Below are 27,228 nucleotides of genomic sequence, written 5' to 3'. Positions count from 1 at the left end.
GCCTCTGCCCCTCCCCCTGCTCATGCTCTAGAGCTCCTCCCTCCCTCCCTCTCCCTCTCTTTTTTTTTTTTTTTTAAGATTTTATTTATTTATTTGACAGAGAGAGAGACAGCCAGCGAGAGAGGGAACACAAGCAGGGGGAGTGGGAGAGGAAGAAGCAGGCTCCCAGCGGGGCAGCAGGGAGCCTGATGCAGGGCTCGATCCCAACGACTGAGCCACCCAGGCACACCTTCTCTCTCTCTTTCTCCCTCTCTCTCTCAATAAATAAATAAAATCTTTAGGAGGAAAAAAAAAAAGAAAATACTAAACTATTTCTAACATACACCTCCATCTGAAAATCACATATGCTAAAATACAACAGACTGTTGTGGAAAAGTAACTTAGAAGGCACTTAGGACTCTGGTAAAAATTTTTGGGACTCTGGTCCCCTTGTCCCAGGGTTTCCTATAGCTCTGAAGAGCTAGTCAGGAAATCTCAGAAGCTAGTATTTCAGAGCCCTCTACTGGCCACTTCTCACCACTGCACCCTCATTTTGGTCCATTTTTAACCCTATCAAACTCCCTGAAAATACCTTCCTTCTTCAACCATAAGAGCAGGGGCAGCTTTTATGATACCGTGTTGAGACCCATATAAGTGCAATCAGTGTCTTAAAGGTGAGATTTTTTTTTTTAAGATTTTATTTATTTATTTGACAGAGATAGAGACAGCCAGCGAGAGAGGGAACACAAGCAAGGGGAGCGGGAGAGGAAGAAGCAGGCTCCCAGTGGAGGGGCCTGATGTGGGGCTCGATCCCAGAACACCGGGATCACGCCCTGAGCCAAAGGCAGACACTTAACGACTGAGCCACCCAGGCGCCCCTAAAGGTGAGAATTTATCAGGTTAAAAGTTTCCTCCGCCCTGTTACACATATTCTGACAAATTTGAAAAATTTTTTAAATGTAATAAGCAGCAAACACCAACCAACCAGAGCCAAATTCAAGACCGCTAACTCCAAGGTTGCATTAAAGGACATTTACTACAGTAAAATGATCATTTCATAGCTTTTATTTTCAGTTTTAAAAATCAGGAGTAGAGATTAAGGGGGGGGATTAAAAAAACCTTCTTTCAACAGGTGAAGACATTGGGAAAAATTCCTAGGGCAGCAACTGGTAGTCACGTCTCATTCATGACATTCACTTTCAAAACACTTTACTTGGGTATTTCCCTTCTCTTTTGTTTCAGCCTAAGACATCAGAATACATGGTCTAGAACAGAAGTTTTCCTTTGGGTATGAATTAAGATGATTGGAATCACACCAAGTATCTTTACCAACCACAATGGAATAAAACTACACATCGATAACAGTAGGAAAACTGTTATGTGAGAATTACACACCACATACTTGAACAACTATAAGTTCAAGGAAGAAATCACAAGGGAGATTACAAAATATCTAGACACAAATGAAAAGTTAGACATGACGTACCAAAACATGGGATAGAGTGAAAGCAGAATGAAGATGAAAGCTCACAAGTGTGAACAGGTATACTGAAAAAGAAAGAATTCCCATCAACAATGAAGATTTACACCTCAAGAACTAGTGAAAAAAGAACAACTAAACCCCAAGGTGGCAGATGGAAGGATAGAATGAAGATTACAGGGGTGCCTGGGTGGCACAGCGGTTAAGCGTCTGCCTTCGGCTCAGGGCGTGATCCCGGTGTTACGGGATCAAGCCCCACATCAGGCTCCTCCACTATGAGCCTGCTTCTTCCTCTCCCACTCCCCCTGCTTGTGTTCCCTCTCTCCCTGGCTGTCTCTATCTCTGTCAAATAAATAAATAAAATCTTAAAAAAAAAAAAATGAAGATTATAGCTGAAAAAAAGTAGAGAATAGAAAAAAACAACAAAAGAGTTGGGTTTTTGGAAAGATCAATAAAATTGACAGTCCCTCAGCTAGATTAAGAAAAGACAGAAAACTCACATAAAGTAAAACCACAAATGGAAGAGGGGACATTACAACTAATGCCACAGAAATAAAAAGGATCATAAGAGAATACTATTGTATAACCTACAAGAAATGGGTAATTTCCTAGAAGATACAGTCTACCAAGACTGAATCATAAAGAAATAGAAAGTCTGAACAGACCTATAACTAGTAAAGAGATCGAATCAATAATCAAAAACCTCCCAACAAAGAAAATCCAGGACCAGATGGCTTCACTAGTGAATTCTACCAAACATTTAAAGAATTAATGCCAATCCTTTGCAAACTCTCCCTAAAAATTGAAGAAATGGAAAAACTTCCAAAATGATTTTATAAGGCCAGCATTACCCTGATGTCAAAGCCAGAGAAAGACATTACAAGAAAAGAAAACCATAGGCCATTATCCCTGATAAATATAGATGCAAAAATCCTCAACAAAATACTAGCAAACTGAATTCAACAGTGCATTAAAAGGATCAGACACCAGGAACAAATGGGATTTATCCCAAAGAAGCAAGGATGCTTCAATATACGAAAATCAATCAATGTAATATACCACATTAACAGAATGAAGGATAAAAACCACTTAGCCATTTCAATCGATGCAGAAAAAGCATCTGATAATACTGAACGCACTTTCATGATACAAACACTCAACAAACTAAAAACAGACAACTACATCAGCATAATAAGGGTCATGTATGAAAAGTGCACAGCCAGCATCACTCTCCATGGTGAAAGACTGAAAGCTTTTCCTCTAAGGTCAGGAACAAGGCAAGGATGCCCACACTCAACATTTACATCCAAAATAATATGGAAGCCCCAGCCAGAGCAATTAGGCAAGAAAGCAAAATAAAAGGCACGGAAATTAAAAAGGAAGACTAAAAAGATCTGTTTGCAAATGACATCTTATATGTAAAAGACCTTAAAGAGTATATACATTAAAAAAAAGTTAAAATAAATTCGGTAAAATTGCAGGATATGAAATCAACACAAAAATCAGTTGTGTTTCTATACACTAACAATGAATAATCTGAAAAGGCAATTGATAAAACAAGTCCATTTATAATACATCAAAAGAAATAAAATACTAGGGACGAACCTAACCAAGAGGTGAAAGACTTGTACTCTGAAAACTACAAAACACTGGTGAAAGACATTAAAGGCAGCACAAAAGTGGAAAGACATCCTGTGGTCACGAATTGGAAGACTTAATGTTGTTAAGATGTCCGTATTACTCAAAGCAATCTACACAATCCCTATCAAAACCCCAATGGCATTTTTTTTCAGAAACAGAAAAATTCACCCTAAAATGCATTTGGAATCTCAAGGGACCTCAAAGAACCAAAACAATTTTGAAAAAGAAAAACAGAATTGGAGACCTCACACCTTCCTTATTTCGAAACATACCTCAAAACTACAGGAATCAAACAGTGTGGTACTGGCATAAAGACAGACACATAAATAAATTGGACTCAGAAAGAAACCCTTGCTTATATGGTCGAATGATCTTTGATAAGGGTGCCAAGACCACTTACGGGGAAAAGACGGTCTCTTCTACAAATGGTGTTAGGAAACCGGATATCCACATGTAAAAGAGTGAAGTTAGACCTTATTTTACGACATATAAAAAAGTTAGCTCAAAAGGGGATAAAGACCTAAAACTGTAAAACTAGAAGAAAAGAGGGGGAAAGCTTTAAGACGTTGGGTTTGGCAATGATTTATTGCTTATGACATCAAAAGTACAAGCAAAAGGAGACAAAAGGGACTATGTCAAACTTAAAAACTTGTGCATCAAAGGACACAATCAACAGAGTGAAAAGGCAGCCTATGGAATGAGAGAAAACATGAGCAAATCCTACATCTGAAAACGGGTTAACATCCAGAATATGTAAGAACTCCTACAATGCAACAGCAACAACAACAAAAAAAATCAAGAAGCCAAATTTAAAAATGGCAAAGGATTTGAATAGACATTTCTCCCAAGATAATATACAAATGGGCAACACACATATGAAAACATGCGCAACATCACTAATCATGAGAGAAATGCAAATCGAAACCACGGTGAGATATGACCTCACACTCGTTAGGATGGCTACCATCAAAATGTGTAGCTAAGTGTTAGAAGGGACATGGAGAAACTGGTACCCTGTATACTGTTGATGGGATTGTAAAATAGTACAGCTGCCAGGAAAAACAGGATAGAGGTTCCTCAAAACATTAACAACAACAACAAAAAATAGAACTACATGGGATCCAGCAATCCCACTTCTCTGCATTTATGTGAAAGAATTTTTTAAAGGATCTCAAAAGTACATTTGCACTTCCATGTTCATTATTCACATGATTCACATGTTCATATTATTCACAGTTGCCAAGCCATGGAAGCAATTCAAATGTCCAAGATGAATAAAGAAAATGTGGTACATACATATAACGGAGTTTCATTCGACCTGGAATATCATTTATTTTTTTCAAAGATTTTATTTATTTGTCAGATGGAGAGAGAGCACAAGCAGGGGGAGCAGCAGGCAGAGGGAGAAGCAGACTCCCCGCTGAGCAGGGAGCCCAATGCGGGACTCCATCCCGGGATCATGACCTGAGCGGAAGGCAGACGCTCAACCAACTGAACCACCCAAATGTCCCTCATTTAACTTAAAAAAGGGAGGAAATGCTACAAAATGGATGATTCTTGAGGATATCACTCTAAGTAACATAAGCCAGCCACAGACAAATCCTGTATGATTTCACTCACAGTAAAGAACCGAAAGTAGTCAAATGAAAACAGAAAGAATGGTTACCTGAGACCAGAGTGAGCAAGAAGAGTTGTTCAATGGGTATAGCTTCAGGGTTGCAAGATGAGAAATGTTCTGGGGGTTTTATGTGCAATGTGAATATAGTTAACACTACCAAACTATATACATAAAAATGGTTAAGATGAAAAATTTGGGATGTTTTTACCACAATTTTTAAACTTGGGTTAAAAACCTTAGTTTTGTTAAGCACCTACCCAGGAAGTGTGCAAGAAATGAATTTCCACCACAGGACACATCCAGGGAGGTGGAATAGAGAACCGGGTGCCTGGCCCCAGCACAAGCACCTTTCCAGCACAGCAGAGGCGGTGCTGCCCAGCGGCTCTCACGGTCCCGGGGGAGCCCAGGCCGGGTGATGGGGAGCAGCTGTCCCACAGCGGCAGGTTGCCGCACAGCTGGATCCACTCCAGGTAGACTCCTCTGAACAGGCCAGGACCAACTAGTAGCTTAGAGAGCCTGCCAACGAGGCGGATTCAGCCATTCCAGGACGAGAAAGGGTGGTGCTTTCTTGAGTGTCCCACCAGGAAAGCAGAAACACATGAAGAAAAGGCGAAACACACACAGATAATTCTCTGGCGGAGAAAGGAAGGGCAAGAGAACGAACAGAAGGCAATGCTTCGGGGCAAGGGGCCGGGGGCGAGGGGCGAGGGGCGAGGCTTGGGCACCAAACTCCATCTCCCCTTGTTAGTTTCCTCAAGCTGATTCAAAACTGAAGTGAAGCTGATCCTCAGTTTATTTTAAGTCTTCTTTATTTACAGTATAAGTCTCCAAAAGGTCAAGGCAGTTTTCTCTCTTAAATAACATGTCAATCATATAAAACAGCTAGAACCAAAGTAGAGAAATATATACAATATAATACATGAAGTATTTTCAATATTGTTAATTGAATTTTTCATATTAAATTAAAAGAGGATATTATAATTTACAATGTCATTTCTCTAGTTAAAATTAAACCTGTCAAAAGACATAATGTACATTTTTTACAAAACCAGCACAGCAGCATTAATAAAACTGCTCATGATTGTAATTTTTGTTTTTCTATAATACACTGCACCCGTGTTACAAAAACAAACAAACAAAAAAGCATTGCACTAGATGGTTTGAATACTGCATAAGTCAGTATGTTAATACTTGAGAATAATGAATGGCCTGACCCGTTTCACCACCAGGCTCATTCACAAGAGTTTCCATTCTGCTAGCTAAGCAAACTTTCTACAGGTAGATGACTTTTCCTTGGCAGTTTTATACAAGCCCACTGCTAATGGGTAAAATGCCAAGGAGACACTGATGCCACCAAAACCAATACAAACCTATTTACAATACCCAATAAAAGCCAAAGCTAGAAAACCACTCACTGCTGGATCGAGAAAAAAATTATAAGCAGCACTTTCTGTAGGAAATTTTCAATGTCTATAAATTTAAATTATTCAACAGACTACAAAAGGGCTTGCAATAGCCAATTCCCCTTATTTTTCTCAGACTTGGATAAGAAAAAAGTAAATCTTTTATTTTTCCATAAAGTTTTGATGGCATCAAAAACCTTCACATTTATAAATAAGATTTTTATACAATGCAACACATTCACTGAGTTTTCTTGTGCTACTATCAATTATTCTCAGGATTCATATTTTATTCTAAGGAAGAAAGTATTAAGAGTTCTTCCTCAGTCTTTTCAACATCAATATTCTCCAAGCCTCGGAAGGGAATTCAGGAGAGGTGAGTGGTCATTCAATCTTAACACCAAGGAGCACAATATTGGAAACACCTCATATATACACAGATGGTACCAGCCTAAACAAAAGCAGCGGGGGCTGAGGATATGGTTCTACCACTCACAACAAGTTAATTTCCCTTTCATTAAGAGAGTTTTAAAAGGACAGATCACCCTTGCAAGGCAGCAAGTACTGCTTCAGATCATATCATACTGGAATATTTTTAGCCACAAAATTATCTAAGAGGCCGCAACGCTTTAAAAAATAGTTCTTCAAATCATGGGCAAGGAAAACGAAATCAACATGACAACACCACTGTCAGGAGCTATTCCAGTGGAGAATCCAAGCTATACATACGCAGCGTATGGAGACTAAAACAAACCACGTGGTTACAGCTAAGGAACCAGCGACCTTCTCCTGGGCTGTGCCTTCTGGGCTGTGCGTGACCAAGGGTGCCCGAAACGGACAAATAACCCTAAGTATCCTGACCGAAAAAAAGAACAGAGACAAAACAGTGTTTGCATTCAAAAGGAGATGCAAAATCCATTGTTCTGGACTCAGGAGAAGTTCCGTTCCATCCACCTGTCTCACTCCTGCAGGAGCCTGACCTTTTCTAGTCTGTAATCTCAAAATTAAAACCACTAGGGTTCTGTGCGTTTTCAAAAGGCACACCACATGTTTCTTTTAAAAGTGCTTATCATCAGTCCTAAGTCCTTGGCCAACCTGTTTCTAGTTCAAAACAAACCATATATCCAATAAGCACCAAACACCAAACTAATGCTTTCGTTCTCTAAAGCAAACTTTCCAAAATGTTCCTATTGTACAAACTTACAGTCTCTGTAACTGGAATGTACCCAGAATTGTTTTTCTTATTTTGTGAAAGTTAAAATAGAAATGTGCTATTACAGGAAGCCTGAAAAGAGGAGAACTTTATAAAACTTTATAAATCCCCAAATTACCCTTGTTGGGGAAAGCAGCCACAAGGAAATACTCGGTGTTCTGTTATCTCCTCAAAGTCGGTTCAGTACTGTATCCGATCACTTTTAAACGAACAAAAACTCTATTAAACAAGAAGTTCCTTACTACAAATCTTTTATCTCTTAACATTTCTCAGTAATCAGAACCAGCCTAGAAACTGGTGCAGAAAGTTAAGAAACAGATGTCCACACTAGAAACCTCTTAGTTGTACAGATGCCACTTAAATTGCTATTCATACTGAAAAAGACACTTTACCTTTACAGAAAACAAGCAAGTGTTTACCTCTCAACCAATTTCTTGGATAAGGTCTAATTTATTTTCTCCATTAAAAAAAAATCCGTAGTATTTCTCCCTTTGGGAAGTTAGTCGTGATAGACTCATTTACTGTTTCCCTGAAAGTGGAGGAAAACCTAGAATATGAGCATGTGCAGGTAAGTGCAGTTTAACATATTAATTGCACAAAAGTTATAAACAAGCTTAAAAAACAGCTCCAAAAGTAGGCCTACCGTTAATGGCTAGAGGCTCCTGTCACCCACAGAGAAGAAAGAACTTAAAAAACATCAAGCACACTCAAAAACAAGGCAAGGTAAGAACATGACAGGATTCCCAATTTAAGTCAAATTCCTCAATAAAACAAGAACAGACTGGATCCATCTGTCTCACTGGCCATTAAGAGAATAATTCAGAGTTTTTTAAAGGTTTCAGAAATTCTGATAATAGGCAACATTGTTATGTAAGACACACAAAACAAACTGACCCGCTCTACAAATGCTAAGTAAATAATGTGTCAAATGGGATGCTGGGAAAGTCACAATCTAGGAAGCATTATTTTCTTAGCAGGACTGTTAACAAATCTGACACCCCATTTTTTCACCCTAACTCCTCATCTCCGACCATACATTCGTCTTTAGCCCTTTGAAATGTGTCTATAGTTTAGCTTAAATGGAAAAATGTTCACGCAACTTCCCAGCATAAGTCAGCTAACTTGCAGGTATCAAAAACCAACGTGCAAATCCACGGCGGTTTAACCCTTCAGTTGCAGACAGCCCACGACCGCAGAGCAGGAACGCCTTGGCATACAGTGGTAAACGTGATGAAGAAAGAAAACACGTAGCTTATTCTGGTCCTTTGTTCCAGGCCACTTTCATTCATGGTCCGCTTCAAAATCATGTGCTCCCTCCCTTTCAGCAGTTCAGACCTAAACCCGTCCAGTGGTCTGGTACCATCAGGAAATACTTGTCCATTGCTTCACAAAATCTAGTCCTGTACAACTCTGGAGAGACCACGGTTGGCATTTTACCTAAGATTATGAAAGAGTAAAGAGAAAAAGCTGTTACAGAGCTGATCAGCAGCTGACTTGAACAGCTACGTTCTTTCACGACGACTGCTGTAAAGACACACACACAACAGTCTCAGAAAGGAAGCAGGAGTGTTCACTGTGTCACATGACATGGGACAGGGCCTTCCTGGTAGGGGCTTCCATTTTAAAAGACTAGCTCTTGGGGTGCCTGGGTGGCTCAGTCAGTTAAGTCTCTGACTCTTGATTTCGGCTCAGGTCTTCATCTCAGGGTCGTGACATCGAACCCGGAGCCAGGTTCCAGGTTCTGTGCTGAGCATGGAGCCTGCTTAAGATTCTCTCCCCATTTCCCTCTGTCCCTTCCCCGTTCTCCACCCCTCTCTAAAACTAAGAGACTAGCTCTTGCTTAGAGATGAGAGATGGAAGCACAAGTGGAACAAGCAGTGCTCAGCGAACTTATATTTCAAGTGTTAATTAAAAACAACCTCTTATTCAGAATATCTGGACTTTTTTGGGTAACTTTTCATTCTGGCATTTTAACAAAACTTTAAAACCAATTATTTCCCTGCCTACATAATTCCCTTTATTATTTGATCATTTTGGAAATGATAAAGTCAGAGATAACCCTTATTTTTTTAGAATTTAAAAAATACCCATTTTTTAAATGTTAACTGATAAGACATGAGAACAGTTTAAAGAATAAACAAAAATTCTGCTCACCTTGTCCTCCTAAAATTCCTGTTGATTTGACAACCATCTCAAGCTTTTTGTCCCATGTAAATGTTCGAATATAATCTGTTACAGGAGGCAAGATTAGCAGTACAGCTACGTTAGTAAATATAAGAAGATAACAACAGTAATTCCTATTATGTCTACAATGTTTACTGAATGCTAACAATATTGCCAGGCACTGTCCCAAGGGTTTTTCCCATATTAATTCTTTTAGTCCTCCTAACAACTTCACAGGGCTTCATTTATGAGTAACTTTTTGAATACAGATATTTTTGGTAAAGATAATGAAATGAAAATGAGGACACTGAATAGAAGGTAACTAGAATTTAAAAGCTATTGTTGAATTTTCAAATGAAAGTTGGTGAAAATATCTAATAAGCTATGACTAAACCAGGTTCAGTATAATCTTCCAATTTACTCTGGCTTCAGTCATGAACTATAAGTAACATATGCTTACTGACTTACCTATAATTCCAACTACCAGCTCATTGCTAGTATCATCTCGCCCAACCAGCAAAGAATAATCTATAATGAGGTGGCTAGAAAGAAAGTGGGCATCACTACGAATCGAGGCTCTCAGCACGGCTTTGGAATGAGAACGGATATACAGAGGGTTGTCTCGAACCATCTTTAAGAGATTTTCATCCAGCAGGACCACATCACAACTCTCCTTCCCAGTATCGGTTTTTACATTTCTATTCCTAAGTGAACCCTTCAAATCAAAAACCTAGCAGAAAGAAAAGTTTCCGTCATTTATGCATGAGCTGCATAATTAATTGATGTAATTAAACTGGAAATGCAAAAAGACTCCTTATAGCCCATATATATATATTCTTTTTTTATATATACTTTTAAATTTAATTTTAAAACTTAATCATAACATATAAATATTAAAGATATTTATATATTATATTAAATTTATATATAAAATTATATATAATGCACGCATTATAATTGTGCAACACATAAAGTAGATGTTGATACGATTCATCATTGAAAATTAACATCTAGGTACTCAGCTACTCAAACATTCAGGAATACACTAACCCACTTAATCAACTTTAAGGAACATTAACAAATAACTCCAAAAATACATCACTGGATCATAAAGCAGTTTAAAAACCAGATGCAAACAGTCTTTTTTTTTTAATATTTTTTTTATTATATTATGTTAGTCACCATACAGTACATCCCTAGTTTTTGATGTAAAGTTCGATGATTCATTAGTTGCGTATAACACCCAGTGCACCATGCAATACGTGCCCTCCTTTCTACCCATCACCATCCTATCCCATTCCCCCACCCCCCTCCCCTCTGAAGCCCGCAGTTTGTTTCTCAGAGTCCATAGTCTCTCATGCTTCATCTCCCCTTCTGATTACCCCCCCTTTCTTTATCCCTTTCTTCTCCTACTGATCTTCCTAGTTCTTATGTTCCATAGATGAGAGAAACCATATGATAACTGTCTTTCTCTGCTTGACTTGCCAACAGTCTTAGGAAACTTAATATTTTGATACCAAAACTCCATTCAATACTATGGCAATGTAGAAGCAACCGCATCTCTCTAGAAATGTCGGGCATGATAAAAGCCACAAACCCAAAGGTCAGGGGACTGAGGTCCTCGGCCTGCGCAACAGGAAGTGTAGTCTACAGATGAATGCTAGTCAGTTGCCCCTGGCTCATGCTGACATAAGGAGCTAGCGCCAGAATGTAAAACAATCACATCATTAAGCACAGTTTCGTTCAGCAGAGCAAGCACTCTCAACGAAGAAAGCAGTGCGCTGAATTACATTCTAGTCTAAGCTCCTTATCTCACCACAGACCGGAAATAGTTCAAAGACCAACACTTTGGAAGGTACTGTTCTAGAACCTAAAACAACCCGAGCTCCTGGAATACCTGTGTGACTGTCATAAACTCAATTTTTCTAGGTCTTTCTTAGTTTCTTCATCTTTAAAACTGAGATAGTGGAAACAGATCTGTCTTCTAATCCTAGAATTCCGTGTTTCTAGGATATTGGATACATTAAATTTTAAGACCAGTCTACAATATTCTTCTTTATTCTTTCCTAAAGGGTTCAACAATTCCAAAGTTAAACTTGGCCTAGCAACCGACGTTCAATACTATCGAATAAGGTGTTATTCTCTGATTCATTATATTCAGGAACCGGAAGTGCAAAAGGTTCCAGTAGCTAAATGGTTTGTAGAGTTCAATATCCTTACCTGTGCCATCTTTCTCCCATAGAAAAGATTTTCCATGACAAGGAGATCTAACTTCTTCTCAGTGTTGTTCTGAGAATTCTTATAACCAATTCTGTAAACTCCAAGAATTTTGGCCAATGCAGTGGGCCTCTAATCAAGAAAAGATGAAAGTAAACTCATTTGTAATTTAATACCCATATCTGGATTATCCATGTAATATCCAAACACGATTTCCTATTAATAGGACCAAAGGACTTTGAAAGAAACTTAAACCCTTGAATCTCAGGAGTAAGTAAAAAGTAAAACAACAATGCTAATAAAAACATCAGATCCTTCATATTCTCCCAAAGGATAATGTTTTATAATTTCTCAAAATCACAATTTGTATTATGACCTATAACTTCCCCCAAAATATGCAATAAACCATAAATGGAAAAAAAAATCTACATGACTCCTTTATATACTAACTGGGAGGATCACTGCTAAACGTCAAGTGGGCAAACCTGAGACACCGGCCTCCTTTCTACCTAAGGACCCATACACTCATGTCTCAACAAATATTTCCAATTTCTGTCTCAACAAAATTACAAATTATAAAGTGCAGCTATTTTCATCCAATCTTAATGTTTCTACACACACACACACACACACACACACACACTACTTAAATGCAACCTGCTGGAGATCTCTTGGCTCCTTCCTGCCAAAGGCAGGAAAGAGAGTTTGAAATGAGTGCATTCACAGCTCAATAACATAAGAGACCCAGTCACATCCCATTCCTATCTTAGCATGAAAAAAACTGCCACTGGGACTCTCAGGATGTGAAAAAGTCCAGAAAATTCTAATTACAGACCAAGGTTTGGGATTTTTACCTTTTGTTGGACAGCATTTGTAATATAATTGAAGTAGTGCGGTGCAAAGTCGAGGAAAGACTGGACTTCCAGACGAGGCATCTGCTTCAAAATGAACCTATCATCTAAAAGGAGAAGCGTCATACGTGTTTATTCAGTCACAATATTTCCTGCGGGAATCTATAATACATCATTCCAAAGATCCCAAGTGATGTGTTTGTTTCATGGCTTTAAGGGAGATTTTCTGATGTCACAGAGAAAATTTTCATCAGAACATAGTTCTCAAGTAACTGAGGGCTCCAAGGATTCCTGAGGATTATATAGTCAAGAAGCCTCTACCTTTGAAGTAACAAACCTAAATTCATAGCTAGATAGTCTACTTTTTAAAACCACTAAGTAAAATTTTATAGACTCCTTTGTTAACAATGCAGTAAGTCACAGTTATGAAAGCTCTTATCAAGCAACATCCTTCCTGCTGCATTTGCTCAGATAATTTTGTTTTCAGGGTATGGAGAATGGAATGTGAAGTACAAACAGTCATCATGTTCTGTAAACCTTTGTATGTGAAGAACCTGGACTTCCTGTTTTCAGGGTAAGTATTTGTATTTTTATCTTTCGTCTCACCAGCTCTGAGGAACCCTTCTGAGTCTTCTAGAAGTTCTCTGTTACTATTTACATTTGTAGAAGTCAGGACCAGAGAGAATTTAGTAAGGATCAGATAGATGTCTGTCTCTAACTGCACACCATATGCATGTATATTCTTTTAAATATTGTTATTACATCCTCTCAAACAGGAAAACAGAAAACTTCATTTGCCAACTGACCATATCTTACCACCTCAGTTGAGGGGATTCACAATTTATCTGAGGGGAAAAGATGGCTACTACTCAGCCAGCGAGTGACTAAAAACACTTACCCTCAGTTGCATAGAAGGCAGCTCCTGACTTGCCCCCACGGGCCTGCCAGGGCGACGAGTGGGAGAGCGAGCGAATGAAATCTTCTTCACTGCTGCCCAGAATCACTTCACGCATCTTATGAAACTCTCCCGCATAGTACAGGCGACAGTAAAACTTGGCATTTGCGTCAGAAAATTCTATAAACAGAAGTGTTTAAAGAAAGGGCAGGGGAGAGCCTTTTATGAATCAGAAATCTCTCTTCCTTCTTGCCCGCTCCCCACACCCGACAAGTTTGAGCATTTCATTTTCTCCAGGATAGCATTTCTCATGTTAAGTTTACACTCCTGTTTATCACAGTTCTGTTAAAATGATTCTCAGGGAACACTGAAAAAGCATCTTATGACCTTATAGAAAAATCAAAGATAAAATAAGACCCATTTCTAATTTTATACTGGTTACTATACTTCCATCATTATACTTTAACACCTTAAATTTTACTGTACTTATTATTCTGGATGATAAATTTCTGGCACCCACATACACACACACAATTCTACACACCCACCTGGTCAAGGCTCTGTGGCTCTAGAGTACCCAATAATTATTTAAACATTAGAAATTAAATCAAATTGTATCTTATAAATAAAACTATAATTTAAATAATTTTTTAAATAATAATTAAATGATGTTTATTTTATAAACTAAATCTAGATTAAAAAAAGCTTATGTCAGCACACAGACTTAATATTCATTCCAAGAAACAGGATATTTATCTAGTACAAAGCTAGAAGCCTTAAATAATAGTTTCTCAATTACAGTCCCCGTGCCCAAACCAAACCAACAGTATTTTATCTCCTACTTACGAAGCTCCACATGAGGATTTACGAGTTGTTTCTTTTGTGTATCTCCTCCATCTACTTCATCTAAAAAGTTTAATATCATTAGTAAAGTCAAAGTTTCCAATGGGTTATCAATTCATTTTGTCTGTTGTTTTTTCCCTGACATAACAATAATTTAAACTAACAAGTCAATTCTTGTTATCCTGGGCAAGTCACTATCGAGCAAGCATCATGTGCACAATTAAACCTTATAAACTATTACAGAAATGTAAGTACCTTTTGAAAGAGCAATTTTCAGATGAAAAATAGAGAATTGAGGTTGAAAATTATTTTTTCTTATATTTGATTCCTCTGATAACAATATACTCTCACTAAACTCTACCTCTGAAACCAATGATATACTCTATGTTAATTAATTGATTTTAAATAAAAAGAAAAAATACAGATGAAAAAACAAAACAAAACAATATACTAACTTAGCTCTTACATCAAGTTTTTATTACTTCTTTATCAGTTTAAGACCGTTTCCCCTGTGTGTGGAATAATGCTTCTCCAATAGCTTGAGATGCTTTCTTTGCCATATACTAAGATATATATATACCTTATATATATAATATATACATATACATAAAATATATTAGGTATATATATATATAAAATACATAAAATATACTAGTATCTACTTCAGAGCTATTTTTTATATTTTATTTGTGTGGCAAACCTGCTAGACGCACTCTATTACAAATCTGGAATATATTTCAATAGCTAAAAGAAGTGATCCTCCATGTTTCACATTTCAAAATTATTTTTTTCAAAGCACCAATGTCTTCCAAGGATTATAGCCCAACAGAAGTCTATAGAATACTAAACAGATATCTTAATTACTAATGAAAATTTATTATGCTACTTTTTAGATTACTAATTCATGATCTAAACCAGGGGTTGCTAAACTGTTTCTGTAAAGGGCCAGATGGTAAGTATTTTACTAGTCACAACTATTCAACTTATCAATATGACACGAAAGCAGCCAATTAGTAAATGAATGGGCATGCTTATGTTCCAATACAAATTTACAAAAATAGATCAGCACAGTTTGCTGATGTCTGGTCTAACCCCATATTCAAACACAATCAGGTAAACATATTTTAAAATATCAAAATGAAGGTAGACATCAATGTCCTCAACCCTACAGAGACTGGGAAAGAAAAGAAATGTCTGAGGGGGTAGTGGAATGAAAACATCTGAGTATGTAACTAGGAGTTACAGGGTGAGATCGATGTTTTACATGTTTAATGGCACTTGGCCCTCAGTAAACCATGGAAGACATTGCTTTTGCCACTTTACAGGTATGGAAACTAAGGATTTCTGATTCTACCACACAGTAAGTGATAGCAATGACATCTAAAGCCAGCTGGACTCTACAAGTGCCACGCTTTTTCCACTCTGCCATACTGGGGCATGAGAAGAGAGCGAACGCCCTGGTTTCAGCAGTAAGAATTACCTACTCAAGGCTATAAAAACACAAGCGAGTAAAACAAGCACGTTTGGTCTCCTTTAACACACCTGGAGGCTCGATGCCTTGACTCTCCGTCCCCTCCTTGCCCGTCTGCCCAACCTGGTAGTAAGCGCTATCTGCTCCACGTAAGGTCTCTCTCTTCTGGGAAGAGAGATCAGGGCTTTTCCCCGCTGTCCCTCGGAAGAAGGATAGCATTCCAGAAGCCTTTTTGGCTAAAAATAAAAGGTAACATATTAAGTACAGGTCACTGCACGTGGAAAAATTTTCAACTCATCCTTTTGTTAGCAGTAAACATTATATGAGGGTAATAAGTATGAGTCACACTGAATTTCATTTGCACAATCATTCCACATGTTTTACGGGGCCTGGGAAGGGGTTATTAGTCAAGCACTTTTATTATCAGAAATAGAAAAGCAATGTTCAGATAGCTGTATATCAAAATGTGAGAAATTCTACAGAAATTTTAAGATTTTATTTGTTTATCTGACAGAGAGAGAGAGAGCATGAGCAGGAGGGAGGAACAAGGGGAGAGGGAGAAGCAGGCTCCCTGCTGAGCAGGGAGGCCAACGCAGGGGCTGGATCCTAGGATCCCAGGATCATGACCTAAGCTGAAGGCAGACACTTAACGACTGAGCCACCCAGGTGCCCCCTATACAAAATCTTTCAAAAATATCTTTACATGGCAGTCGTGATTTTTTTTTAAGATTTATTTATTTATTTGAGAGAGAAAGCTCATGAGTGCACCAATGCATGGAGGGAGAGAAGGAGAGAATCTCAAGCAGACTCCCCACTGAGCACAGAGCCCAAAGCAGGGCTCGATCCCACAACCTGACATCATGACCTGAGCTGAAACCAAGAGTCGGATGCTTAATCAACAGAGGCACCCAGGCAGTCATAATATCATAAGCAACAAAATTTAGGGCTAAATTCTTATACTATTACAATAGTTAAACTAATACAAAGAAATACTGCAATCTACAAGAATTCAGAGTTAAAAGTAACATCTCTACGTCATTTGTGTTCCTACATTTTAACACAGCAAAATCTAAGATGTTTTCAGCATTTTTCAGAAATTAGTATAAGACAGCCAAAAATATTACTAAAGCTTACTCTATACTTTCATTTAGTCTTGAACTTAGTGTTGTGTGTGCGTATGTGTGCGTGTATATATATAGATATATATATCATCTATGTATGATCTATGAGCTTAGCATATACGATTCTAATCTTGTACATTTACCACCTACAACATCCACATAAAATGTCACTCAAAAAGTGCTTAGATGGGGTGGCAGACAACATTATGGCCTCCTTAATACCCAAGCCCACCTTGTACCTTGCTGAAAGAACTGCAATTTTGTTTGGGACAGCAATGTGGAGAGCCCCAGAAAATGAATCACGATTCATTGAAGCAACTAGGGCAGTGCTAGTCACTACCATCTCAGTCTCCCTTGCAGGGAGGGGTGACCATGAGACTCAGTTCTAGCTCAGGAGACTCAAGGGGAAGCCTCTGCATTCCTAATTAAAGGCAACAGTTGCAGAGCGTAGCTACCTCCCTTCTTTCGGTTTCAAATGGAGACATGAAATGGAACATTTTGATCATGAGGAAAACAAGAGAATCCTAAAGAAACTACACCTCTCTTGTCATGACAATGCTGACTAGTTGAATCAATGCCTCTGGATATTGCTATTTTAGAAAAACACACTGTCATTTGTTTAAGCCCCAATAGTCCCTTGAGTTTTCTGTTCTTTGTAGTGAATACACTCCTGACAAAGTCAGAGACCTATGTTCAAATCCCAGCTTTCCACTACCTCTGTAATCTTGGGCAAGTTACTTAAGTCTTAACTTTCTTTCTAAAAAATGGGGGATATGTTAAATAACTCTTATGTAGTTATTGTGGGAATTAAAGGACAGGACACATGAAAAATTCTTTTCACAACGCCAACAATACTGTAAAAACTTTTTTAAAAGTTTCTCTTAGAACGCCTAGGTGGCTCAGTAGGTTAAGCATCTGCCTTCAGCTCAGGTAGTGATCCCAGGGCCCTGGGACTGAGCCCTGCATCAGTCTCCCTGCTCACTGGGGAACCTGCTTCTCCCTCTCCCCCTCCCACTGCTCATGTTCTCTCTCTCTCTCTCAAATAAACAAATAAAATACTTTTTTAAAAAAAGTCTCTCTTAGCTTGTATGCTTTAAACTGAAACCTCTAAAAGGCAGATTCTGCTTCTTTTTGCATAGACTTATGAGTTTCTAGAAGTTTCAAATCCAAAAATAAGGTAAAGATCAAGGAAAAGCAAAATATTTACAAAAGAGGACATACAAAAATTTTTTAATGCATATTATATTGTAAAAACCAAAAGTGATAAATTCTTGCCAGCTGGCATTTCTTATTTAATGTTTTCTTCTATAACCATAATTACAAATAAAAATAATAATAAGTACTCCTCCATGTATAATCTTACTTGGCTGTGGTTCTGCTTCTGCTGTTCGGTTTGTCTGTCCTCCACTGACCTCAGGTAATCTAATAGGGCTGCTGCTCTTTGGTCTGCTGTCTAAAGTACTAAACAAAAAAAACAAAAGAAAAAGTTAGTTTCATTCAATTCATACAGAAAATGATTCCTACATTAATCTACTCCCCACCTAATCCCACTCACGGTATCCAAAATCTGATTCATAATTTATGTAAACACAGGTTATAACACAGAAGAAAAAGTCTTGAAATTTCTACTGGACTTAAGAAAAAGAAAGCAAAATGTTGTAAATATAAAAGTGTATGGAAAATATATGAAAGCAGAGGCTTTTATAATATTTCCCCAAGTTCACTAGAGCTATCTTAGCACCTGTAATTCAAACAATTACAGAAAATAACAATTTCATATTTCTCAGGCTAGTTACCATGATAATAAATAAATCCAGATCAAATGTTGTCACATCAGTGAAGGTGGAAAACCTACTTCAATAAGAATCAAAATAATGCAACTACAACAATTTCTGTCTAATGTCTAAAATACTGAACATATACTAAAAGAACTGGCTTGGGGGGTTTTGTTTTGTTTTTAAACTATTTGGGATCTTTAATTATTATGGAAAATTCACAAATACTTTAAGTTATAAAGTAAAGCAGTGGGTTACTAATTTCACAAGTTACTATTTTTGAAATGAAAACAAGGAGAATTTAAAACACTGAAAGTTTGTCCGCAATATACAGTGAACTTCTGTGGAAATTATCAGAAAACTGTATCCAAAGGCACCGTTTAAGGCCTTTGGCTATAGTTGAATTTTGTTCTGTGAATTGTTGGCTAAAGGTTGTGTGCCACTGTCTGTATCCTAGCAACTTTCACACTGATAATATGCTATAATAAAATCGAAGTATTGAAGTATGAGCATTTAAGAAACGATGACATAGCCATATGAAGTAAATTCTACTCAATCACAGATCACCTATTTGTTGGAAGCCCTTCTTCGGCACTGCTCCGCTGAGTTGCTTTGGACAATTCCTCTAAGGCATTTCGGTATTCTTTACAACTTAGGGTAGAAATACGTTGAAAAATGTTAAATTAAGCTTCTCTTCAAAATAAATCATATACTTTAGAATAAGCTCTGCATTAGAGAAATACAATCATTTTATGTGTCCATAATTAACCATATTTGAGTCAACTAACAAAAGTTATCAATAGAAGCTTCATGAAGGTCATCTTCACAGATGATAATGTAAAATACAACCCGACACACCAACCAGTATCAATACCCTAAACAATGATTGTGAGAGCCTACGTATTAACATTCAGACCAAATATCTTCAGGGATAGAACAGGTAATTTAAAGTATAAAACTTCAGACTTTAGTATAATATAAGAGCAAGAAAAGGAACTTCAGAATGCTTTTCTATTTAAAGATACTGAACTTTAACAAAAAAATCCAATTCTTAGACTAGCAGTCTGAAAGCCCTGATTTAGATAAATCAGATGTCAGGGAACAAGAGAAGCATGTGTTATTTTTCCAGGACATTTAGAAGAAAGTGATTTCTACCGGAATACTCAATTCTTAACAGTACAAAAGAAATTTTTTATTTGGTTGCCTTTTCCACCTTTCTTATCTATTAATGTAGTATGACTAATCAAGAAAGAAACAAATATTAACTTCCTAAAGGCCAAAAGGCAAAAACAAAAAAATGTATCACATGGAATCTCCTAAAGGAAAGAAATTCCTCATAATCCAAACAGTAAACTCAACACTTCATAAATGCGAAGGCATATAAATCTATCTTGTTTAGTCCTATAAATCCAATACTATACTATACCACATTGTAGATATTCAAATATTTGTTGAACAAGCAGTCTCCTTGTAACCAATATATAAAAAGAAAAATTTACATTAATGCCTTCCAACAGAAAAAATAATTTTTAATTAAACATCTTAGATTATACTTCAACTAAGTTTTACCACTACCATGATATCATTGTGATTAAAAAGCACAGTCTTTTAGACATAAGATATAAATATTTTTAAAGAAGGATGCTTTTTTAAGACACATGATAACCGTGGGCATGTAAGTGGATTAAGGCATAGGAACGGCATTACTCTAGTAAGAAAACCTTACCTGCTAAGTGTGAGAAGCAGGAAGGAAATAAAGAGTGCAAAAAGATACTCAGGTGGTATAAGATATTCTATTTTATCAATTAGTAAATGTAATAAGTAAGGGACACAATGGATACACAGTATAACAATGTTTAGAGGGTAAAAAGATAAGTAAATAACTTGCCTAGTCAATTTAGTTAGTAGAAGCTTGCTTAAGAATCATCCTGTTATTATTTGGGCAACAAACAGACTTTTAGACCCAAAGAGAACAAGCTATCATGCCCAAAGAACATATATTTTTGCTTATATTTAATCATTCTGCCCTACTCTCTACAAAAGATCTAAACAATAAGGTGATTAATAAATATACATAAAATGTAAAGATCTAATCATAGGTGCAAAGGTCCCATGAATAATACCTGAGAGCAAAAGCAATGATGGAGCTGGGTTCCTTCTCACAAACCGCAATGGGCACCCGTTCATGTTCATACATTAAGTAGTGTTTATCTGGATCACTGTTCAAAATTTTTAAATAAATCAGTAAGATCAAAATTAGCAGGAAATGATATATACAAACTACTAACACATTGTAAGTAAACTTCAAGACAATTTTAACTAAACGCAGCACAATTCTAAGAATATAATTAAGTAAACCAAAATGTATGCAGAACTTGAACCAAACAGCCAAGGAAAATGTATCAACAGAAAGTTTTTAAAGGCAATTGAAGATCATAAGTAGTTTTCAAATCCGAGGGCTCTGGAATAGTTACTCCAAACAACGCTTTTCATGCTGCCAAGACTTTGAGCCACGTTCATCTCAAAAAGTATTTACAATGAACAGCAGTAGTGTGAAAGATTTTGTTCTACTATAAGCCTGAAAGACGTGTCTTCTAGAAATTGTGGAAACCATACTATTAGTCCAACAAGAAATAATGTAACACAGCTGCTCTCCTATCATATGGAAACTCAAAGGTGTGACCATTCTAAGCGCAATCTTGATCCCGATTTCCAGCCTCAGGCCCCTAGAGAAGCATTCGTTCATCCGTGTAACAGCTATGTACTGAGCACCCACCATACCAGAGACACAAGATTAAGAAAAACTAATACTAAGCACCTAACAACTTGCACAAGACGTTAACAATACAGAGGTGGGAAAAAATAGGCACCGTAGAGTTTACCGTACAGTGGGGTAAGGAAACAAATAATGCCACAAATAAATACAATCCCCTTCTGTGGTCAGTACCATGAGGGAATCATGAGACCATGTAACAAAGAGACCTAATCTGGCTAGGTCAGGGAGCGAGGGGGAGGGTCTAAAGTTTTCCTGAGAAAGAATTCACAGGAATTAATGACTAAAGAAGAAAGTGAGGGTGTGGGCAAAGGCCATACAACAGGATGGACAATAACCCACTCAAGAAACTATGATACTGGAGTCTGGAGCAGAGAAAACAGGGACTCTCACAGACTGTAGTATGAATCTCTACTTGTCCCCTCCCTGAGACTGTGAGCTCCCAGAGCAGTGATTTTCCTTATTAATCTTGTTCTATGTCCTCGGGCACTAGAGCTGGCACTCAGTAAATTTAAATATTGACTGAATAAATATATTCAAAAGTCAGTTAAGAACAAAGGTCCTTATTAACGAAGGTCCACCTTTTGGATACACGTGTACCACCATCCAAGAGCAGCATTTGACGGCTACACAGATCGACCGGTGGGAAAAAGAACAAACCCTCACAGCCAGCCACAGCCAACCTGTTTTCTTTCCTACTCAGCAAGCCCTGTACAAACAAGATCACACGAAAACTTGTATGGGTCGAGCTGAAGACAGACGCTTAACCAACTGAGCCACCCAGGTACCCCTCAGTAAATTATTTCTTATGGGGGGAGGAGGGAAATAGTGGCTAAGGTCATCGCCTCTGAGGCCAGATGACTTGGGTTCAAACCAAATTCCAGCTCCTATGAATCCCGAGCTCAGTTCCCCCTTGGGAAGAGACAGATAATTATTGTCACTAACTTAGACAGTTGTAATGAATCTTAAATGAGAAGACATTTTGCACATCTGGGGAACAACTGTTAATGAGTATGGGGTTTCTTTTCAGGGTGATGAAAATGTTCTGAAAGTAGATAGCAGTGATGGCTGAACAATCTTCTGAATATACTAAAACCACTGAATTGTATGCTTTACAAGGGTGAATTTTATGTATGTCAAAAAAATGTCCTGAACAGCACTTAGAACCATGCTTGACTAAGTGCTAAGGAAGTGTTCATCAAATAAATTAAACTGAGAAAACCATTAAAAAACAAACAAACAAAAACTTGTATGGGTCACTGTAATACATCACCACTGATAGAAAAGTACCACGTCCCAGTAAGTTATTAGGACAGTAATGTCATCTTCATATACAACTAGTAGAATGCTTCCATGATTATGAGATCAATAGATGTAGCAGTATATCTTTAAATATATATATATAAAAACAATTATTTTCAGAACCAATAATCTGAAGCATTAACAATATTAGTTAATGCTTTTTTCATCCACTCATCTACTATGTAGTGATGATTACTACATAATAATTCTACAAATTACATCATGCCAAAAGACACCTCTTTTACTATGATGAAGTGTAATTTAGGATTGAGAAGTACATATATAGTTAAATAAATATATTTAAATATGTAGAGAATAAATCTATACAAAGAGGTTTTTTAAATTCAGTGAAAATAAAACCATCCAACAACAGCCACTGACTTTTATAATACTCACAAAGGAAATGGAATAGGGTTATAGCTATTTCCCGGAAGCAAATTTGCAAAGATGGCTTTCATGGTTGATTTTTCCTTCACCTGGCTGTCCGTGGATCCCAGCAAATGTCCATCAAATACATCTAGGATAAAAAATATTCTACTTCTATGTTAATATTCAGAAAGAGGTAAAAAAAAAAAAGTATAAATTATCCACATTATTTCTTGTCATCTGTGGAATACAGACATATGCACACCATAATTATCAATTACAGTACAAGATTTCTCATCTAGGAATAAGGACTCTTTGGGGATGAAAGAGGAAGCAACAGTGAAGCATACACAGCACTGACTCCAAGGAGCACACTGTTCTACACTTGACCCTCTCCGAAACTGGCATCATCCCATACTCAATGGCTTCCCACTGAAGGGCCAGGCAGCAGCCATGATGTCACTACTGCCTGAGCATGCGTGAACTCAGCCACAGCTCTTCTTGCCATCACTTCAATTTAAGTTATGTGCACTATGCCCATTATATCGGAGTTTAACTGCAATTTAAAAGTTATTTTTAAAGTTTCCACTACTTAAGTAGTTACTGCTTAAAAAGCAAGGCATAAATTTGCTATGAGTGAAATAAATAGGTGTTGGAGAAATGGCTGCAATTTCTCTTATTTTCTTACAAGGAGATAACAATGTGCTTTATGGACTCAAGAAAGTAATATCCCCAGAAAACAAATGAAGCAGAATAACATTCTGTTACTGAGATATGTCAAGTACTGCAACTGAAGAAGTGATATAGTAAAAAGCTCCATCTAAAATAGCACTTTTTTTTTTTAATTTTAGAGATAAAGATTGAAAGAGGGAGCGCACATGCCCAAGAGGGAGGAGGAGCAGCACAGGGAGAGAGAGAGAATCCAAAGGCAGACTCCCCAGCTGAGCATGGAGCCTGACACAGGGCTCGATCCCAGGACCCTGAGATCATGACCTGAGCTGAAACCAAGAGTCTGCCGCTTAACCGACTAGCCACCCACGCGCCCCAGTAGCACTTTTAATGAGCATAAAATTTACAAATCTAAGAGATAAGAAAGCATTGTATCAAAGCAGTCACAGTGCTCTCCTTTTCTGGATGGAGTACAGTAAAAGTGACTTCAACTGCACCTTCAGAGCTGCTGGCTGTGTCGAGTTCAGGGGGCCCTCCCCCCAGCTGTTCGGGCATGACCTCTGGTGGAGTAGGCAACTGGAGATGGGTAGAACTGGTGGAGCTCTGACTGGACAGGGTTGTCAGGAAGCGATCCTCTAAAGAAAAACAGATTTAAGTGAGTCACTTAAAAACGCTGAGCCCATGTCTACCTAATAGGAATGTTTTTTAAATGCCAACTCATATTTCTACTTCTTAAACCAAAGAATTTTAGCTTCCTAAAAATTATTTAGCCTCTTAGCACATATTTTAGAAATAGATACAAATATCCAAACAGGTTATATGACCTGACCACGGTCAGGTCTTAGTGACAGACTGTGACCGGCAAGCCAAGTCTGATTCCCGTCCAGTATTCTCTTCCACTAGGCTGCAACAGCTACCTAAACACCAGTCCATTCAGTTTAATAGGGAATAAAATCAGGACACCATTGGGAAAAAAAATCACATGCTGATTCTTAGGGGGCAAGTTCACTTAATTATAATAGAAAATGCCAAGAATTATGAGTTGAGTTCGTTTCCACAAAGACAATCTAAGGAAACTTCCCTACAAATTTTCTAGGATGGCACCAAGTTATTAAAAAAAAAAAATACTGTGAGGGGCGCCTGGGTGGCACAGCGGTTAAGCGTCTGCCTTCCGGCTCAGGGCGTGATCCCAGCTTTATGGGATCGAGCCCCACATCAGGCTCCTCCGCTATGAGCCTGCTTCTTCCTCTCCCATTCCTCTGCTTGTGTTCCCTCTCTCGCTGGCTGTCTCTCTCTCTGTCAAATAAATAAATAAAAAATCTTTAAAAAAAAAAAAAATACTGTGAAAGACAGCTGAGGTCTAAGAAAGATTTCAGTGACATAAAAACATAAACTTTCCAATGTTTTTGCAGTTAAACTTGCTGACTTTGAAACAAGCAAAACAAAAATTCAATTTCCTTTTTTTCTTTGCTATTCCCCAACAGCAACCATCTCTATATATCATGTATTTCTATATCCTAACTTATTTTCTTGTAATATACTTTAAGATAATCTTAAACTAACAGTACTACAATACTCTACAGGAAGAGGAAAAAAAAGTCTAGAACAATGCATCAGAAAAAATTCTCAAAATTAGCCACTGAAATAACTTACAGAGACTAAGAAATTTCTTTAAATCCAACAGCAAGTGATCACCAGACTCAAGGACCAACCTTTTTCTCCATTTTGAAGTCCTGGAGAAATATTTCTTGGAGCTGCATCCATCGTACTTATCTGTAGAAAAGTAAATACTTTATTCTTAAGGAAACATTAAAATCACATTTTTTAAATTTTCTAACCTTAAGCCTCTTAAGAATCATTAAGACACTCAGCTTTTGTTTATGTGGGTTATAACTTTTGATTTTTACCTTATTAGAAATTAAAACTGAGAAAGTTTTAGAATATTATTAATTCATTTTAAAAATAATAAACCCTTACATGTTAACATAAATAACATTTTTAAATTTAAAAATACCTATTTACCAAAAAAAAAGGTAAAAGTGGCACTGTTTTACACTTTTGCAAATACTTTAATGTCTAGCAGACAGCTAGATTCATCTCTGGCTTCTGCATTTAATCTGTTGAGCTATATTATTGTGATTGAAGAGTAAAAAGGAAATCTAGTAGCCACATGTGTGATGATGAGCACTGGGTGTTATACACAACTAATGAATCATTGAACACTACATCGAAAACTAATAATGTATTATATGTTGGCTAATTGAACATAATAAAAAAATAAATGAATAAAAAAAACAAAAGAAAGGGAAGGGAAGGGAAGGGAAGGGAAGGGAAGGGAAGGGAAGGGAAGGGAAGGGAGGGAGGGAGGGAGGGAGGGAGGAAGGAAGGAAGGAAGGAAGGAAGGAAGGAAGGAAGGAAGGAAGGAAGGAAGAAAGAAAGAAAGAAAGAAAGAAAGAAAGAAAGAGGAAAGGAGAAAAGAAAAGAAAGAAAAAGGGAAATAATGCAGAGCCCTTGAAGCGACTTAAACCCCCAGGGGTCCTTGAACTACACTTGGAGAATCATGCTCTAAACAGAAGCTCACTCCCTAGCATTAAAGCATCTAAAAACTACTTACGATTGCCGATTAAATTTAGTAATCTTTTATTATCCACTGGACTTATTCGAGTCCCATTATCCATAGGTAAGATATATTTTGAATCATTATAAACCCTGTACAAAATTTGACTACAAAGTCATTTCTAGATGGCTACTTAGAACATTCTTAGATTTGCTCACCATACCAGAGAGACCTCCGCCACCCTATATAAAATAACCCACCACCATCCACTCCCTTGGCAAGACTCTCCATTTCCCTTATTTTTTTTTCTTCATAACCTTTTTCCCATTTGTTTTTTAAAAGTTTATTGTTCACTGGTTTATTGTCAGTCTCCTCCTCATTAGACAAATGTTCCACAAGGATAGTAACTATGGCCTTTGTTCAGAACTATATGCCTTGGGGCGCCTGCGTGGCTCAGTCGGTTAAGCGGCTGATAATATGTCAAGATCTCAGGGTCCTGGGATCGAGCCCCACATGGGACTCCCTGCTCAGCAGAGAACCTGCTTCTCCCTCTCCTCCCTGCTTGTGCTCTATCTCTCTCTCTCATAAATAAATAAATAAATAAATAAATAAATAAATAAATAAATAAAATCTTTAATAAAAAAAAACCTATATATGCCTTAAACCTAGAATACTGCCTAAAAGTACTCAAAAACTAGTTACCGAAAGAAAATACAAGCAGTGCTACAAATTTTCAAATCAACTTTCAAGCCTTCGAAAAGAGGATCATCTACTGAATGATTTTGTATTTTCAATTCTGTGTCTATATATTATCATTAAAGGTCTTACACCACTAGCTTTGCAGCTTCTTCAGTGGGCAAATGGAAAAGCAACTAACAGTCTGTGTTAGCCATT

General features: G+C 37.4%; 1 protein-coding gene across 12 annotated transcripts in view; it reads right to left on the bottom strand.

The window, feature by feature from the left end:
• Window positions 1-5,509: 5,509 nt before the first annotated feature.
• The window catches only part of PIKFYVE (phosphoinositide kinase, FYVE-type zinc finger containing), an 84,128-nt gene continuing 62,409 nt past the window's right edge, over window positions 5,510-27,228 (bottom strand). For all 12 annotated transcript variants that reach the window (XM_048214586.2, XM_048214585.2, XM_048214589.2 and 9 more), the window contains 14 exons: window positions 25,490-25,550; window positions 24,275-24,412; window positions 23,139-23,259; window positions 20,791-20,886; window positions 19,235-19,318; window positions 18,256-18,353; window positions 15,843-16,007; window positions 14,304-14,363; window positions 13,461-13,637; window positions 12,566-12,669; window positions 11,715-11,843; window positions 9,963-10,224; window positions 9,486-9,560; window positions 5,510-8,768 (listed from right to left, as the gene is read on the bottom strand). In XM_048214586.2, the coding sequence (XP_048070543.2) occupies window positions 8,653-8,768; window positions 9,486-9,560; window positions 9,963-10,224; window positions 11,715-11,843; window positions 12,566-12,669; window positions 13,461-13,637; window positions 14,304-14,363; window positions 15,843-16,007; window positions 18,256-18,353; window positions 19,235-19,318; window positions 20,791-20,886; window positions 23,139-23,259; window positions 24,275-24,412; window positions 25,490-25,550 (1,686 nt within the window). In that variant the 3' untranslated portion in view covers window positions 5,510-8,652. The remainder of the gene's footprint in view (window positions 8,769-9,485; window positions 9,561-9,962; window positions 10,225-11,714; window positions 11,844-12,565; window positions 12,670-13,460; window positions 13,638-14,303; window positions 14,364-15,842; window positions 16,008-18,255; window positions 18,354-19,234; window positions 19,319-20,790; window positions 20,887-23,138; window positions 23,260-24,274; window positions 24,413-25,489; window positions 25,551-27,228) is intronic.

Source organism: Ursus arctos, unplaced genomic scaffold (assembly GCF_023065955.2).
Source record: "Ursus arctos isolate Adak ecotype North America unplaced genomic scaffold, UrsArc2.0 scaffold_1, whole genome shotgun sequence".
Taxonomy (NCBI): domain Eukaryota; kingdom Metazoa; phylum Chordata; class Mammalia; order Carnivora; family Ursidae; genus Ursus; species Ursus arctos.
Note: the sequence above shows the minus strand (reverse complement) of the source record. Positions and strands in the feature narration are given on the sequence as shown.